The 12,821-nt window shown below is 42.3% G+C and overlaps 1 protein-coding gene across 3 annotated transcripts in view; it reads left to right on the top strand.

The window, feature by feature from the left end:
* frmpd4 (FERM and PDZ domain containing 4) overlaps nucleotides 1–12,821 on the top strand; it is a 646,818-nt gene that overhangs the window by 320,451 nt on the left and 313,546 nt on the right. Inside the window, exon 1 of one of the 3 annotated variants that reach the window (XM_087992957.1) lies at nucleotides 12,588–12,644. The exons of the other annotated variants lie outside the window; for them this stretch is intronic. Within the exon in view, the coding sequence (XP_087849083.1) occupies nucleotides 12,634–12,644 (11 nt within the window). The 5' untranslated portion in view covers nucleotides 12,588–12,633. Of the gene's footprint in view, nucleotides 1–12,587; nucleotides 12,645–12,821 lie in introns of those variants that run through there. 3 annotated transcript variants of the gene reach the window in all.

Below are 12,821 nucleotides of genomic sequence, written 5' to 3' on the forward strand. Positions count from 1 at the left end.
TGCAGCGTGGGTTGGTACATGGGATTTCAATGTTGTGGTCATTTCAGAGACATGGGTAGAGCACGGACAGGAATGGTTATTGCAGGTTCTGGGATTTAGATGTTTCAGTAAGAACAGAGAAAATAGTAAAAGAGGAGGTGGTGTGGGTGTTGTTAGTCAAGGACAGTAGTACGGTTGCAAAAAGGACATTTGAGGACTCATCTGGGAAGCCAGGGAGAAGATTGCGGAGCCTTTGGCTTTGATATTTATGTCATCATTATCACAGGAATAGTACCAGAAGACTGGAGGATAGCAAATGTTGTTCCCTTGTTCAAGAAGAGGAGTAGAGACAAGCCTGGAAATTATAGTCCTGTGAGCCTTACTTCAGTTGTTGGAAAGGGTTATAAGAGATAGGATTTATAATCATTTAGAAATGAATAAGTTGATTAGGGATAGTCAACACAGTTTTGTGAAGGGTAGATCGTACGTCACAAACATTATTGAGCTCTTTGAGAAGATGACCAAACAGTTGGATGAGGGGATAGCGGTTGATATGGTGTATATGGATTTCAGTAAGGCATTTGATCAGGTTCCCCACCGTAGGCTATTGCACAAAATATGGAGGCATGGGATTGAGGGTGATTTAATGATTTGGATCAGAAATTGGCGAGTTGAAAGAAGGTGGTGGTTGATGGAAAATATTCATCCTGGAGTTCAGTTATTAGTGGTGTACCGCAAGAATCTGTTTGGGTCCACTGTCATTTTTATAAATAACCTGGATGAAGGTGTAGAAGGATAGGTTAGTAAATTTGCAGATGACACTAAGGTCGGTAGAGTTGTGGATAGTGACGAAGGATGTTGTAGGTTACAGAGGGACATAGATAAGCTACAGAGCTGGGCTGAGAGGTGGCAAATGGAGTTTAATGTGGAAAAGTGTGAGGTGATTCACTTTGGAAGGAGTAACAGGAATGCAGAGTACTGGGCAACTGTATTGCGTACAGTTCTGGTCACCGCTTGAGGAATGTGAGGAAGAGTGTGGAAGCTTTGGAAAGGGTTCAAGGGAGATTTATATTAGATTACTTACAGTGTGGAAACAGGCCCTTCGGTCCAACAAGTCCACACCGACCCTCCGAAGAGCAACCCACCCAGACCCATTCCCCTACATTTACCCTTTCACCTAACACTATGGGCAATTTAGCATGGCCAATTCACCTGACCTGCACATCTTTGGACTGTGGGAGGAAACCAGAGCACCCGGAGAAAACCCACGCAGACACGGGGAGAATGTGCCAACTCCACACAGACAGTTGCCTGAGGCGGGAATTGAACCCGAGTCTCTGGCGCTGTGAGGCAGCAGTGCTAACCACTGTCCCACTGTGCCGCCCAGGATGTTGCGTGGTATGAAGGGACAGTCTTACGAGGAAAAGCTGAGGGATTTGAGATTATTTTCATTAGAGAGAAGAAGGTTGAAAGGTGACTTAATTGGGACATTTAAGATAATCAGAGGGTTAGTTATTTTGGACAGTGAGAACCTTTTTTTCTCGGATGGTGATGGCTAGCATGAGGGGACGTAGCTTTAAATTGAGGGGTGATAGATATAGGACAGATGTCAGGGGTAGTTTCTTTACTCAGAGAGGAGTAGGGGCGTGGAACACCCTACATGCAACCATAGTAGATTCACCAAGTTTAAGGGTGTTTAAATGGTCATTGGATAAACATTTGGATGAGAATGGAATAGTATAGATTAGATGGGCTTCAAATTGGTTTCACAGTTCGGCGCAACATTGAGGGCCAAAGGGCCTGTCCTGTGCTGTAATATTTTGTGTTCTATGTTCTAATATGTGATCTTAGTCAGCAAGTTTTACAGCACAGAAAAGCCTCTATGACCTATCATGTCAGCACTGATCATCAAGCACTGAATGCAGAGATGGTGCAGAGTTTGGGACCCAGAAATAATATTCTAATCCCATTTCCAGGCTCTGACTCATTGCTTTGGTTTTTCCAGTATTCATCTAAATGCTTCTTAAATGTTGCAATCATTGCTGTTCTACTACCTTTTCAAGCATTGAGTTTGAGAAACCCTTCATTTCCCACATGAATTTTATCTTAATAAATGAATACAAAAATCAGAAGTAGGAATAAGTTAACACATTGTTATTCTTTTTCAGAGTGAACAACTGATTTTAAAATTATTCACAAGTCCCATTCACAGAACTAAAAATTTTAATAGCTGCTGCATCTGGGCAGAATAGAAAATCACTTGCCAGTTAATTTAATACCATAAGAGGTAAGGACAGGAAAAGGCCTTTCAACCCCTCTAGCCTGCTCCGTCATTCATTAGGATCATAGTTGATCCGACATTCCTCACATTCACTGTCCTTCCCTTTTCTTTTAACACTTGATTTCTTGACCAATCAAGAATCTATCTACCTCAGCTTTAAATTTACAAATAGGTTATGCCCCCATGGCTGTCTCTCCCAGGAAATTCCAATGACTGACAACCCTCTGAGAGAAGGAATTCCTCCTCATCCGTCTTAAATTGGCACCCCTTTATTCTGAGTCTGTGCCCTCTGGTCCCAGACTCTCCCATGAAGAGAAAACATCCTCTCAGAATTTACCCTGCGAAGCCCTTAAGAATCTGCGATGTTTCAATGAGATCACCTCTCATTCTTTGGAACTCTAGTGAGTAGAGTGCCAATCTGCTTAAACTTTCCTCACAATTCCTCCATACAGAGAGAAGAAAATTGGAAAAGAGAAATGTTTGGTCATTGTGTTTTTCTTCCACGTGATGAAGAATGTAGCAGCAATAGTAGTAAGCCAGGTTATTTCCTCTTGCCCTAATCATCAGGGTTAGCCATTAGCTTCACAGTTGGCATGCAAATGTTTTATGGTCTTTGCATGAAGGCAAATTTTTATGCCGTGCATATTATACAGAGCTGCTTGAGGTGTGAACTTTCCCATTATTAAAATGCAAACTAAAAGCTGTAATAAACAAGGATATCATACTTCAATCAGCTTCACTATGATTTCAGGGTTGTTTCGTTCCAACTACATTCTTTAATTATGACATTTCAGACTTCAGCAGCTGATTAACTTGTGTTAGTATTCTCAATTATCTTCACATTGCTGTTTCACTTGATAATGCTATTATTTGCTTTAGCCTGAACGTTCGCACAACATAAAGTCTTTTTCATTCATGTAGCTACCCTGCAAGAATATCCCAAGGCATTTCACAGAAAAGAAGTAGCTGCCAAGTCTTTCCTGGAGGTTTAGTGCAACTGGACGATAATTTGTTCAAGGTGGAGGTGTGTTTCGAGTTGGTGGAGTGGAGTGGAATGTGGGGTGATGCAAACAAAGTGTACAAGCAAAACATTTCGAAGAAGGAATTCCACAGTGTTTGGCGGATGATGAAATTAGACTAGGAGGTGCACAGGAAACCAGAATCTGATCACTGCAGGATGTTGGAGAGGATACGATGCTCAAAAATATTGCAAATGAGCGTGATTTGTTATATAGTGGCATAGATTCAAGACCAGGCTGGCCTGTATCTTTAAGTCACAGCAAATGACATTCCAATAGACAGGAACTATTTATCTCACCTTCAGTCACCATTTCTGTATCATGGACTCAGTGTAGTTCTTTTCTCAGTCAGCTGTGTTTATATTATGCACGGTAACATTAGTATGCCCAGAAGCCAGACTATAGGCAGAACACTCCCAGGTCCCAAATGAAGTGTCACCAGTACACTCCTGGGTTCTGCAACTGGGCTGGAGAGAGCCCACCCAACTGGTGTGTGATGGTCTTGGAATATTAGTCAAACAATCCTGGCAGCCCTGTGACTTGGAGGCCCAAATGGGTTGAGCATATCCAGCCCTGAAGAAGTTGTATTCTTCGGGACTGACTTCCCATAGCTCTGAGGGATGGAGCTGAGAAAGGCAGCCACCTCTGGAATGACCCGAGAGACTTTTTGGGACATATATGTGTTTCCTGCACTGACGCATAGAGATAGCAGCACAGAAAAGGATCCTTTGGTCCAACAGAAAACACCTAACTGCACTAATCCCATTTTCCAGCATTTGGTCAGTCATCCTGTAGAGGTCGTTCTGCTAGTCAGCGTGAATTGGCTTTAAAGCTATTGATGAATTGTGGACATTATTTGGATAATGCAAACTTTCTGCTGAACGGGTATAGCAATTTTCTATTAGCGATTTTCTACAGCGCGATCTTCTATCGCAGTTTTTCATTGTGTGATTTTCTATACCGTGAGGTTGCAGAGGAACCCAATGGTGTTATCACTAGACTATTAATCCAGGTAATGTTCTGGGCATGGGCTCAAATCCACCATAGCAGATGGTAAAATCTGTATTCAATAAATAATCTGGAGTTAAGAGTTTAATGATGATCATGACTCAATTATTGGGTGAAGACCCATCTGTTTCACAACGTCATTAAGGAAGGAAATCTACCATCCTTACCTGGTCTGGCCTACATGTGACTCCAGACTCACATCAATTTGGATCTTATTGGATGAGCAATAAATGCTGGTCTAACCAGTGATGCCCACACCCCATGAATGAATTTTTAGGGGCAGCACGGTGGCTCAGTGGTTAGCACTGCTGCCCCACAGCACCAGAGTCCCAGGTTCAATTCCAGCCTCAGGTGACTGTCTGTGTGGAGTTTACACATTCTCCCCGTGTCTGCGTGGGTTTCCTCTGGGTGCTCCGGTGTCCTCCCACAGTCCAAAAATGTGCAGGTCAGGAATTGGTCATGCTAAATTGCCCATAGTGCTAGGTGCATTAGTCGGGGGGGGGGGGGTAGTGGGTTGGTCTTCGGAGGGTCGGTGTGGACTTGTTGGTCCGAAGGGTCTGTTTCCACGCTGTAAGCAATCTAATCTAACCCAACACAGTGTCACGTTACAGCAGAATGACCTATGTACCTAGGCTTTGTAAGTGCACGTCTAAAGATTTTTTTAAGTGTTAGTGCCTTGAGCACCCTTACAGGCAGAGCATTTCAGATTCCTACCACCACTGGGTGAAAAAGAATATCTCTTCTAAATCTCTGCCCCATAGCTTCAATCTGTGTCCCTGGTCCCCACCATCAAGGGGAAAAGTCTTCTCCTGTCTCCCCAATCTATGTCCTGCTCTATCTTCTTGTGAGGAAGTGGCACCTTGAGTGAAGTCAATGCCCCTCTCTCCCCAAATCACCTTATCATTGGGGAGCACCAATAGCTACAGCATGTCAGTGCATATAGCCAGCAAACGAAAAGAGAGATGGACCTGGCTGTCCATGACAGCCACCAACCTGTCTACGCAGGCAGCCGCATATTCCTACACTACAGGCAGTAGGGTACCCACAGAATTACTCCGGTCCTGCAAACCTTGGATCAGGTTACCCAATGCCTCCGACAGATTTATCTGCTGCTTCTGCGTCTGCTTCAGAATTTGAATGAAGTCACAAATAGCCGACACCGTGGGGGTGAGCAGTTCTCTGGCTGTCCTCCATTTTGATTTTAATCTTGGCCAACTGCAGAGATGTGGCAGTGCAAGTGCTCCCAACTCTAATATGGAGTTGACGCAGCTAATGCAGCTCCCGAGATGTCAGTATTTGAGCTGGTGGAGGGTGCCGAACATGACCTTACCTGTACGTCCAATGAGGCATCTGTGCACTCTTCATTGGAGGTAGAGGAGGGGATGTGTTGTAGGGCTATTCTGGGCCCCGAATCTATGGAAGAATGTGTTTGTACTGTCCAGAGGAGATTTACAAGAAGATTCCAGAATGAAATACTTGTCACATGAGGAGCGGTTGAGGACTCTGAGTCTGTTCAATGAAGTTTAGAAGGATGAGGTGGTGATCTGATTGAAACTTACTGAGAGATCTGGATGGAGTGGATGTTGGGAAGATGTTTCCACTGGTTGGTGAGGTTAGGACCTAAGGGCACGACCCTATAGAACTGAGATGAGGAGGAATTTCTACAGCCAGAGGTGGTGAATCTGTGAAAGCCATTGCCTCAGAGGGCTGTGGAGGCCAAGTCATTGAGTGAATTTAAGACAGAGACAGGTTCTTGATTGGTCAAGTGATCTTGGGTTATGGAGAGAAGGCAGGAAAATGGGGTTGTGAAATGTATTAGCCATGATCAAATAGGAAGCAGACTCGATGGGCTGAATGGCTTAATTCTGTTTCTATATCTCATGGTCTTATTGATATGGAGAACGTACTAATACTACTCATGTATATCTTAGAGAGAGTGCATTGCGAACAAAGGACAGTAGTTCTGTCTTGTTAAGAACACATTCCCTGCGAGGATATTGAGAGTTGCACAGCAGTGGTCAATGTATCTTATTTGGTTGCTGGACCTGATGTTTCACTGTCTGTACAGGACCAGTGGCAGTGCTCACCAGCGGGAGCCAAGTTTCCCTCTTCAGCGAGAGTGAGGAGGGAATGCTGGGTGCCCCGAAATCCATCTTGGTTGTTTCAGCCCTGCAAAAGGCCATTGTCTCCCGGAATGAGATGAAAATGGATGGCACACCTGTTAGTGCAGGTGGGGTAAAGGTGGTGAGGTGCCCTGAGTGAGTCAGTAGGCACTGCAGAGGCCTTGTGGGGTTAAGTGGATCGGAGAGTTCGGGTGGCTAACGGCAATTAAGGGAAGATGTTGCACCATGGTGAGAGTGGCACAATGCAAGCCTTGGTGGGAAGTGGAGGCAGAGTGGAGGGAGTATGAGGGAACAGATGCAAGATGGTGGAACTGACCCTGCCAGATTGAAGAAGGTCATTGATCTTTTAACTACATTGTCTGTACTGAAACCGCACTGACCCAGACGATGACCTCTGCACTTACTGAGCGCATCAGGTGTTGTGGCCTGCAAAGTAGCACACCAAGTTATCCTTATTTGCCAGCTCTAGAATAATGTAGAGGGACCATGCAGGGCAGCTCTGGATTGACAGTGCTTCACTGAGTATCAAGCAGATTGTTAAATATGTTGCTAGTGCCAGGAATCCTGAGAGCACCCGGCAACTGGAAGAATAGGATGAGTGAGCACCGTGAGATCAAGGTAAATGGTTAATGAGGCGTTGTTTGAGGAGATTGTATGAGAAAACTGCCTGGGCCTTGTTGAGAGAAACTCTATGAAATATTCCAAAACTGACATCTAGCCAATTTCTGGTATGATCAGCCCTATGTGTATAAGTCTGCGATGTAATAGTGTAAATAATGGTGGTGTTAATAAGCTTCACAAAAGCAATCACAAGATGAACCTGAATCACATACGTTCTGCAGCCGAACATGTAGGAAGCACCAAGCATGATGGGCAAAAGCCATGGAGAGATTTGTCGATATTGACAACATTCTTCAAATTGATGTATTGTGCACCCAGTGTGGGTCCACAGATTAAGAGTGTTATATGAATAGGCCTTGCTCAAGGAATGAGTGCATGTACTGGAAACTAAAGAAAAAGAAGGCACTGAGAATGGAGTGGAGAGGGTACGAAAGCCTGAATAAACTAGGGACACGATGGAAGTGGAGGCAAACAATATTGCAGAGGTCAAAGTACGTGGCTGGCAGTGTTTTGAAGAATTGAATGCTTAGCTTTGAGTTAAAACATTGATAGAACATGCAATTTTGGTAGAGCCTTCCTGAACGGCCAAGGAAAGAGTGGAGAAAGTTTGGCAAAATGTGAGGTTTTTGGCAGAGGCTGAAAGTGATAGTTTCAGCCTTCTTCACATTCTAAAATTCTGTCTCATTAAGACAATTCTAACAAGTACCCATTAAAATGTATGTGGTCGTAGGGAAGAGAGGAACTTGAGAAATGTGTGTACTGAGGCACAAAGATTTTCACACCCACTAAGTAATTACCAGCAGCAAAAGAGTATTAACGGAGCTTAACAGACTAAAATCCAACCTATCCCCAGGTCTGGATGGACAACTTCCTCGGGTTGTAAAACAGGTAGCTGCAGAGACAGTGGATACATTATATATGATTTTCCTAAATTCCGAGACATTCCCTAAAGGATAGTAGTAAACCAAATGCGTTTTTTTCCCGACAACCAACAATGGGTTCACGGTCATCACTAGACTCTTAATTCCAGATTTTTATTGAATTCCAATTTCACCATGTGCTGTGATGGAACTTGGTTTGAACCTTGGTCCCAGAACACTACCTGGATCTCTGGATTAATAGTCCCTTGATAATACCACCATGTCATTATCTCTCCTGATGGTGGCAAGAATAGAAAAGCAGACTATTTTTCAAGGGTGCTAAACCTGCAAATGTTGACCTTCAAAGAATTTGAATGTATTCTTACAAGGAAGCCAGAAGTTAGTCAGCATTTACAACAAGCAATAAGGGAAATGACATATTACATAAGGATTGGAGTACAACAGTAAGGAAGTCCTGCACCTGCGTGCATTGTGAGAGCGTACCTAGAATGCTCTGAGTAGTTCTGGTCTCCAGGTACAAGGGAAGCTAGACTTGTTACAGCTAAGCTTCCTGGGTTGAGTGCTGTAATGGATATTAGAAGAATGTGAGGTAATGTCACTCAAGCATACAATATTCTGAAAGTGCTTAATAGCAGAGACACTGTGAGGCTGTTTCTCCTGGCTGAGGAGCCTAGAACATGGGGGCCAAGAATTGGGAATGTAGAAGGTTTTAAACATTTAGGACCATGGTGAAAAATTGCTTCTCTGAAAGATTGTGAATTTTGGGTGGAATGTTCCCAGCTCTTGAACAATGGTAAAGAATATTGGAAAACATGACAAGTTTGGAAAAATCTGAATCTCAACATCAAGAAAAAAAAGTTTCCAATTTCCTTTTAAGTTTTCAATGGCAAATATTTAATCTCACAAATAAGCCTCACATACCTTCTTTCCAAGCAATTGCATCACATTATTAGCTAACTTTGCCATATTTCACTGCAGCGTACAATCGTCCTCTCACAAGCAGACAACAGCTCCCTACTTGCCAGTCAGAGCAGTATACTGGTGGACACAGCTCACCGCTTAATTCTCCTCGACGCAGTTTTAATGCTCTATCACTGACATATCTTTGAGTGCTTCATGCACAGCATCCATCACTATTCATGAACCAGGCTGTCCATTAGCAAACCACCAGCCTCGTCACATTCTCATGGTTGATCTCAAACTGACTCACAGTCCACTTGAACCCTTCAGGACTCCGTTTTCGAGTTTCAAGACACCACTGACTTGCATGCTCCTGCCCAGTCACTTTGTACGTAGTGACAGCCATCCGGCAGGATGCTCTTAGCTTCATTTTGTAGTGCTCACTGACTTGGTACTTACTCGGAGCCTGCCAGCCACGACTGATTGCATATCTTTTTAGCCATAGGGCAGAAAGGGTTAGTAGTTGTGGTAGTTGAGGTGGGTGAGAGGTGATGAATGGAGATACTGCTTGCCTGAAGTTACTGCACACAGTGAAGTTGGTGGTCCATGACTGTTGGTGAGGTTTGTGTGCAGTGGATGGGTTAGAGTGAGTGAGAGGTAGCAGAGCAAGGGTGTTAGCAACAGATTGCTAACCTTTCTCCAGCACTTCTGTCTGACCTTGGAAATAGCATTGACACAGGCCACTAACTGTGTCCAAACTGGCTTGGTTTGGTCCCTTGCCTTCTCTGCTGTTCTGCCAGGTAAACGAACACCCTTCTGTCCACCATGATCTCCAAGTCCTTACTTGGAAAACAGACTCCCAGCTCCCTTTTCTGAGATATTGGTTTCTTAGAAATATGAATCTGACTTGTAGCATCGGAAGTGTTCAGCTTAGTTTTGAATATATCACTGGCAGCGTGTATGCTAGAAGAACCGGCAGCAGCAGGAATTTTGCCTTCTCTGCCTCATGATTGCGTGAGAAGGACGTCAAAGAGGCTGATTGCTAGGAGATGGAAGGTGAGGAATGGAAGGCATTGAGAAAAGTTGTTTTGAGTCTTGTCAGGACACCCACCATGAAATTCCCAGAAAGTAACACTTAGCCCGAAAGTAGGAAAATTCAACCCTTGGGAGTTCTGCAACGCAAAATGTTGGAAATGCTTCATCTCTGAGTATATTTAAGGCTGGCGTAGATATATTTTTGATCTTTCAGGGAATCAAGTGTTAGGTACAAATACAGGAAAGTAGAACTGAGGAGAAAGATTAGTTGTGATTGCACCAAATGGTACTGTAGACTCAAGGGTCATATGATCTACTCTTGCTCCCATTTCTTCAATGTTATATTTATACCCATCTCAGTGCTAGCATGGATTAAACAACTTTCTGTTCCAGCAATATTGTTTAATCTCAGGGAAGCAGTCTTCAATGCATCACTGCAGCTTTACAGATAATCCTTTACCAACTATTGTCTTAGTCTTGTGAAATAAGATTTTAACCTGGAAAGTACTGTTGTGAAAATACTCTTGTGCATTCAGATGACATTCTTTTTGTCTGCTATCTTAGTTAAAGCTTTAACCTGCTGAAATAAATAGATTGATGCTTCAATTAAGTAACTGCCAATGAAAAGTGATATGAATGCATTCAATTTCAAAGCAATTTCTGGATTGGTGTAATAGATCACTGCTGATTTATGGGGATTGTTGGATGTCAAACTTTGGTTGTGTACCTAGCAGGAACTGAATTAAGATTTTAGCTCTTTTTGAGTAAACAAGCAAAAGGGATCATTAATTTCTTTGCCCTAGACTAGACTTAAACTCACATTGCGGAAATAGAAGTGAATTCTGCATAAACCTGCTCTACTTCAGTTGCATCTTTAGCCCATTTGAAATTTGCTCAGGCATATACTAATGTTTTTCTGTCATTTATATGAAGCCCCAGTAGTAATGTTTATAACGTTCTGGACTCGTTAAAACAACAAGTTCCAGATGTGAAAAGTATGTTATATTCTCAAGATAATTAATAGCAATTGATGTGCACAGTGTCTTCTGTCACTTCACGCAACACGAGTTAGAAAGATGCATAGCCCGTATTGACTAGTTTGTGAAATCAAGGCAGATGGGTTGCTGAAGAACAAAACAGCATCAGCAAGAACAAGTCAGCAAACCAGCAATGGGGAACTTCTTTTGCTTGTGCAGTTTGTGATTGGAATTTCAAGTGATTATTCGTTATATATTTAGCCAGCAACAATCCTTATTAGCAGTTGGCTATCTTATATTGTCCTGAACCTTGCAGCAGATATTGATGGCTGGGAAGGCCAGGTCATTCATTGGCAGAAGTCTTAGATCAAAAAAGAGAGGCTTACTGGACTCTGGGTGCAGAGGCAGGTTTGAGCAACATGTGAACAAACTGCAACAAAAGTTACCTTTAGCTGGAGAAATTCAGCAGGTCTGACAGCATCTGTGGAGAGAAAGCAGAGTTAATGTTTTGGGTGCAGAGAGTCTCTTTCAGAACAAACTGTGTTCTTTGGCAGCATTATCTTCAGTCAAGTATTAGGATTTATCAACATATACTCAAAAGGAGTTTATTTTCATTCTGGTGGTAAACTTTAATACTTCATTCTTTTGCTTGACAGTGAAGAAAAGTAATTTCTTCAATCGTGATATAATTTCCTCTTCGGTACCACAAAAAGGAACACAGCGGTTTGGTGGTGCACTTCAATATCATTTTCCTGATTTGAATGGTGTGTTATGAATCATGTAGATAAGGCAGTGTAAAGTTAATATCCATTGAGAATAAGAGTGCAAAATCTTAAATCTATATCCAGCAATTTAGATAAACAATTTCGAGCCAAGACATTGGAAAACTGAGATGCTTAGTGATTGTAAATGTGCACATGTCCTGCCTATTATATTGGGGACTTAATCTGCCTGGAAGAGAGTGCTTGATGGCTCAATTTATATGCCATAAAATATTGAGAATTCAATATGCTGCAGATTTAGCAGAGAGTGCTCAACTGGAATTAGTAGTGTTTGTGCGGAGCATTAATCTGAACCAGGCAAACTGTTCAGAATTTAGCATCATGCATAATCTGTCTTTTTATGCTATGGTCTTAATCCGCTTAGTGTAGGTTTTGTAAAGTGTCAGCTATTCTGGAATATATACAACTCTTAGATATCCCATCAATATATCAGATACATGAAGAGGCAGGGGATAGAGGGATATGGACTATGTTCAGGCAGGTGGGATTAGTTTAGAATGACATCATGGTGGGCACAGACTTATTGGGCCAATAAGTCTGTACTACCCTTTGTTCCAAGTTCTCATAATTTATGAAGTGTGCATTCTCATCACAACATCATAGAAGAAGAACACCGAAAGGAAATAGAACCAAAGTTAATCAATCGAGGGTAAAAAAAAGGACAGATCAATCATCATTGGATTGAATGGCAAAACAGACTGAAGAGGCTGAATAATTTATTCTGTTCCAATGCTTATTATCTAATAATATGTTTTTTTTTAATTATCTGAAATAACAGGAGGTAATCCGACATGTTCTCCAAAACAGCTTCATCGTGACTAAGATTAATTGGTAATTCTGAGAAATGTGAACTGATGTGGTGGAGTCTTGAGAGATTGTCAGCAGCTTAAGGAAAATCTCATCAAGTCATTTTCACAAGAAATCTGAACAGGAACAACCAATATCAGATATGTTACTCACAAAAAGAATTTAAAATGGAGCAACTGTTTCAGCACATAACGACTTAAAGAAACACCATCTTTCCAAGATGGATTCAAAGTACGCTGGTGCTTCAATTCAGAATATTAATTTCCTGAAGACTTTGCCATTTTTGTTATGATCTTTCAATTTCAATTTTACTTCAGGTTGTTGTCAGGCCCTGGACATGGATACCAGTTCAGGTCTGGCACTTTGGCTAAAGGGCATGTTTTATTTATAAATGGTCCCAGACAGTCA

This window comes from Chiloscyllium plagiosum, unplaced genomic scaffold (assembly GCF_037043375.1).
Source record: "Chiloscyllium plagiosum isolate Xiang-an unplaced genomic scaffold, Cpla_swu_hap1 HiC_scaffold_12, whole genome shotgun sequence".
NCBI lineage: Eukaryota > Metazoa > Chordata > Chondrichthyes > Orectolobiformes > Hemiscylliidae > Chiloscyllium > Chiloscyllium plagiosum.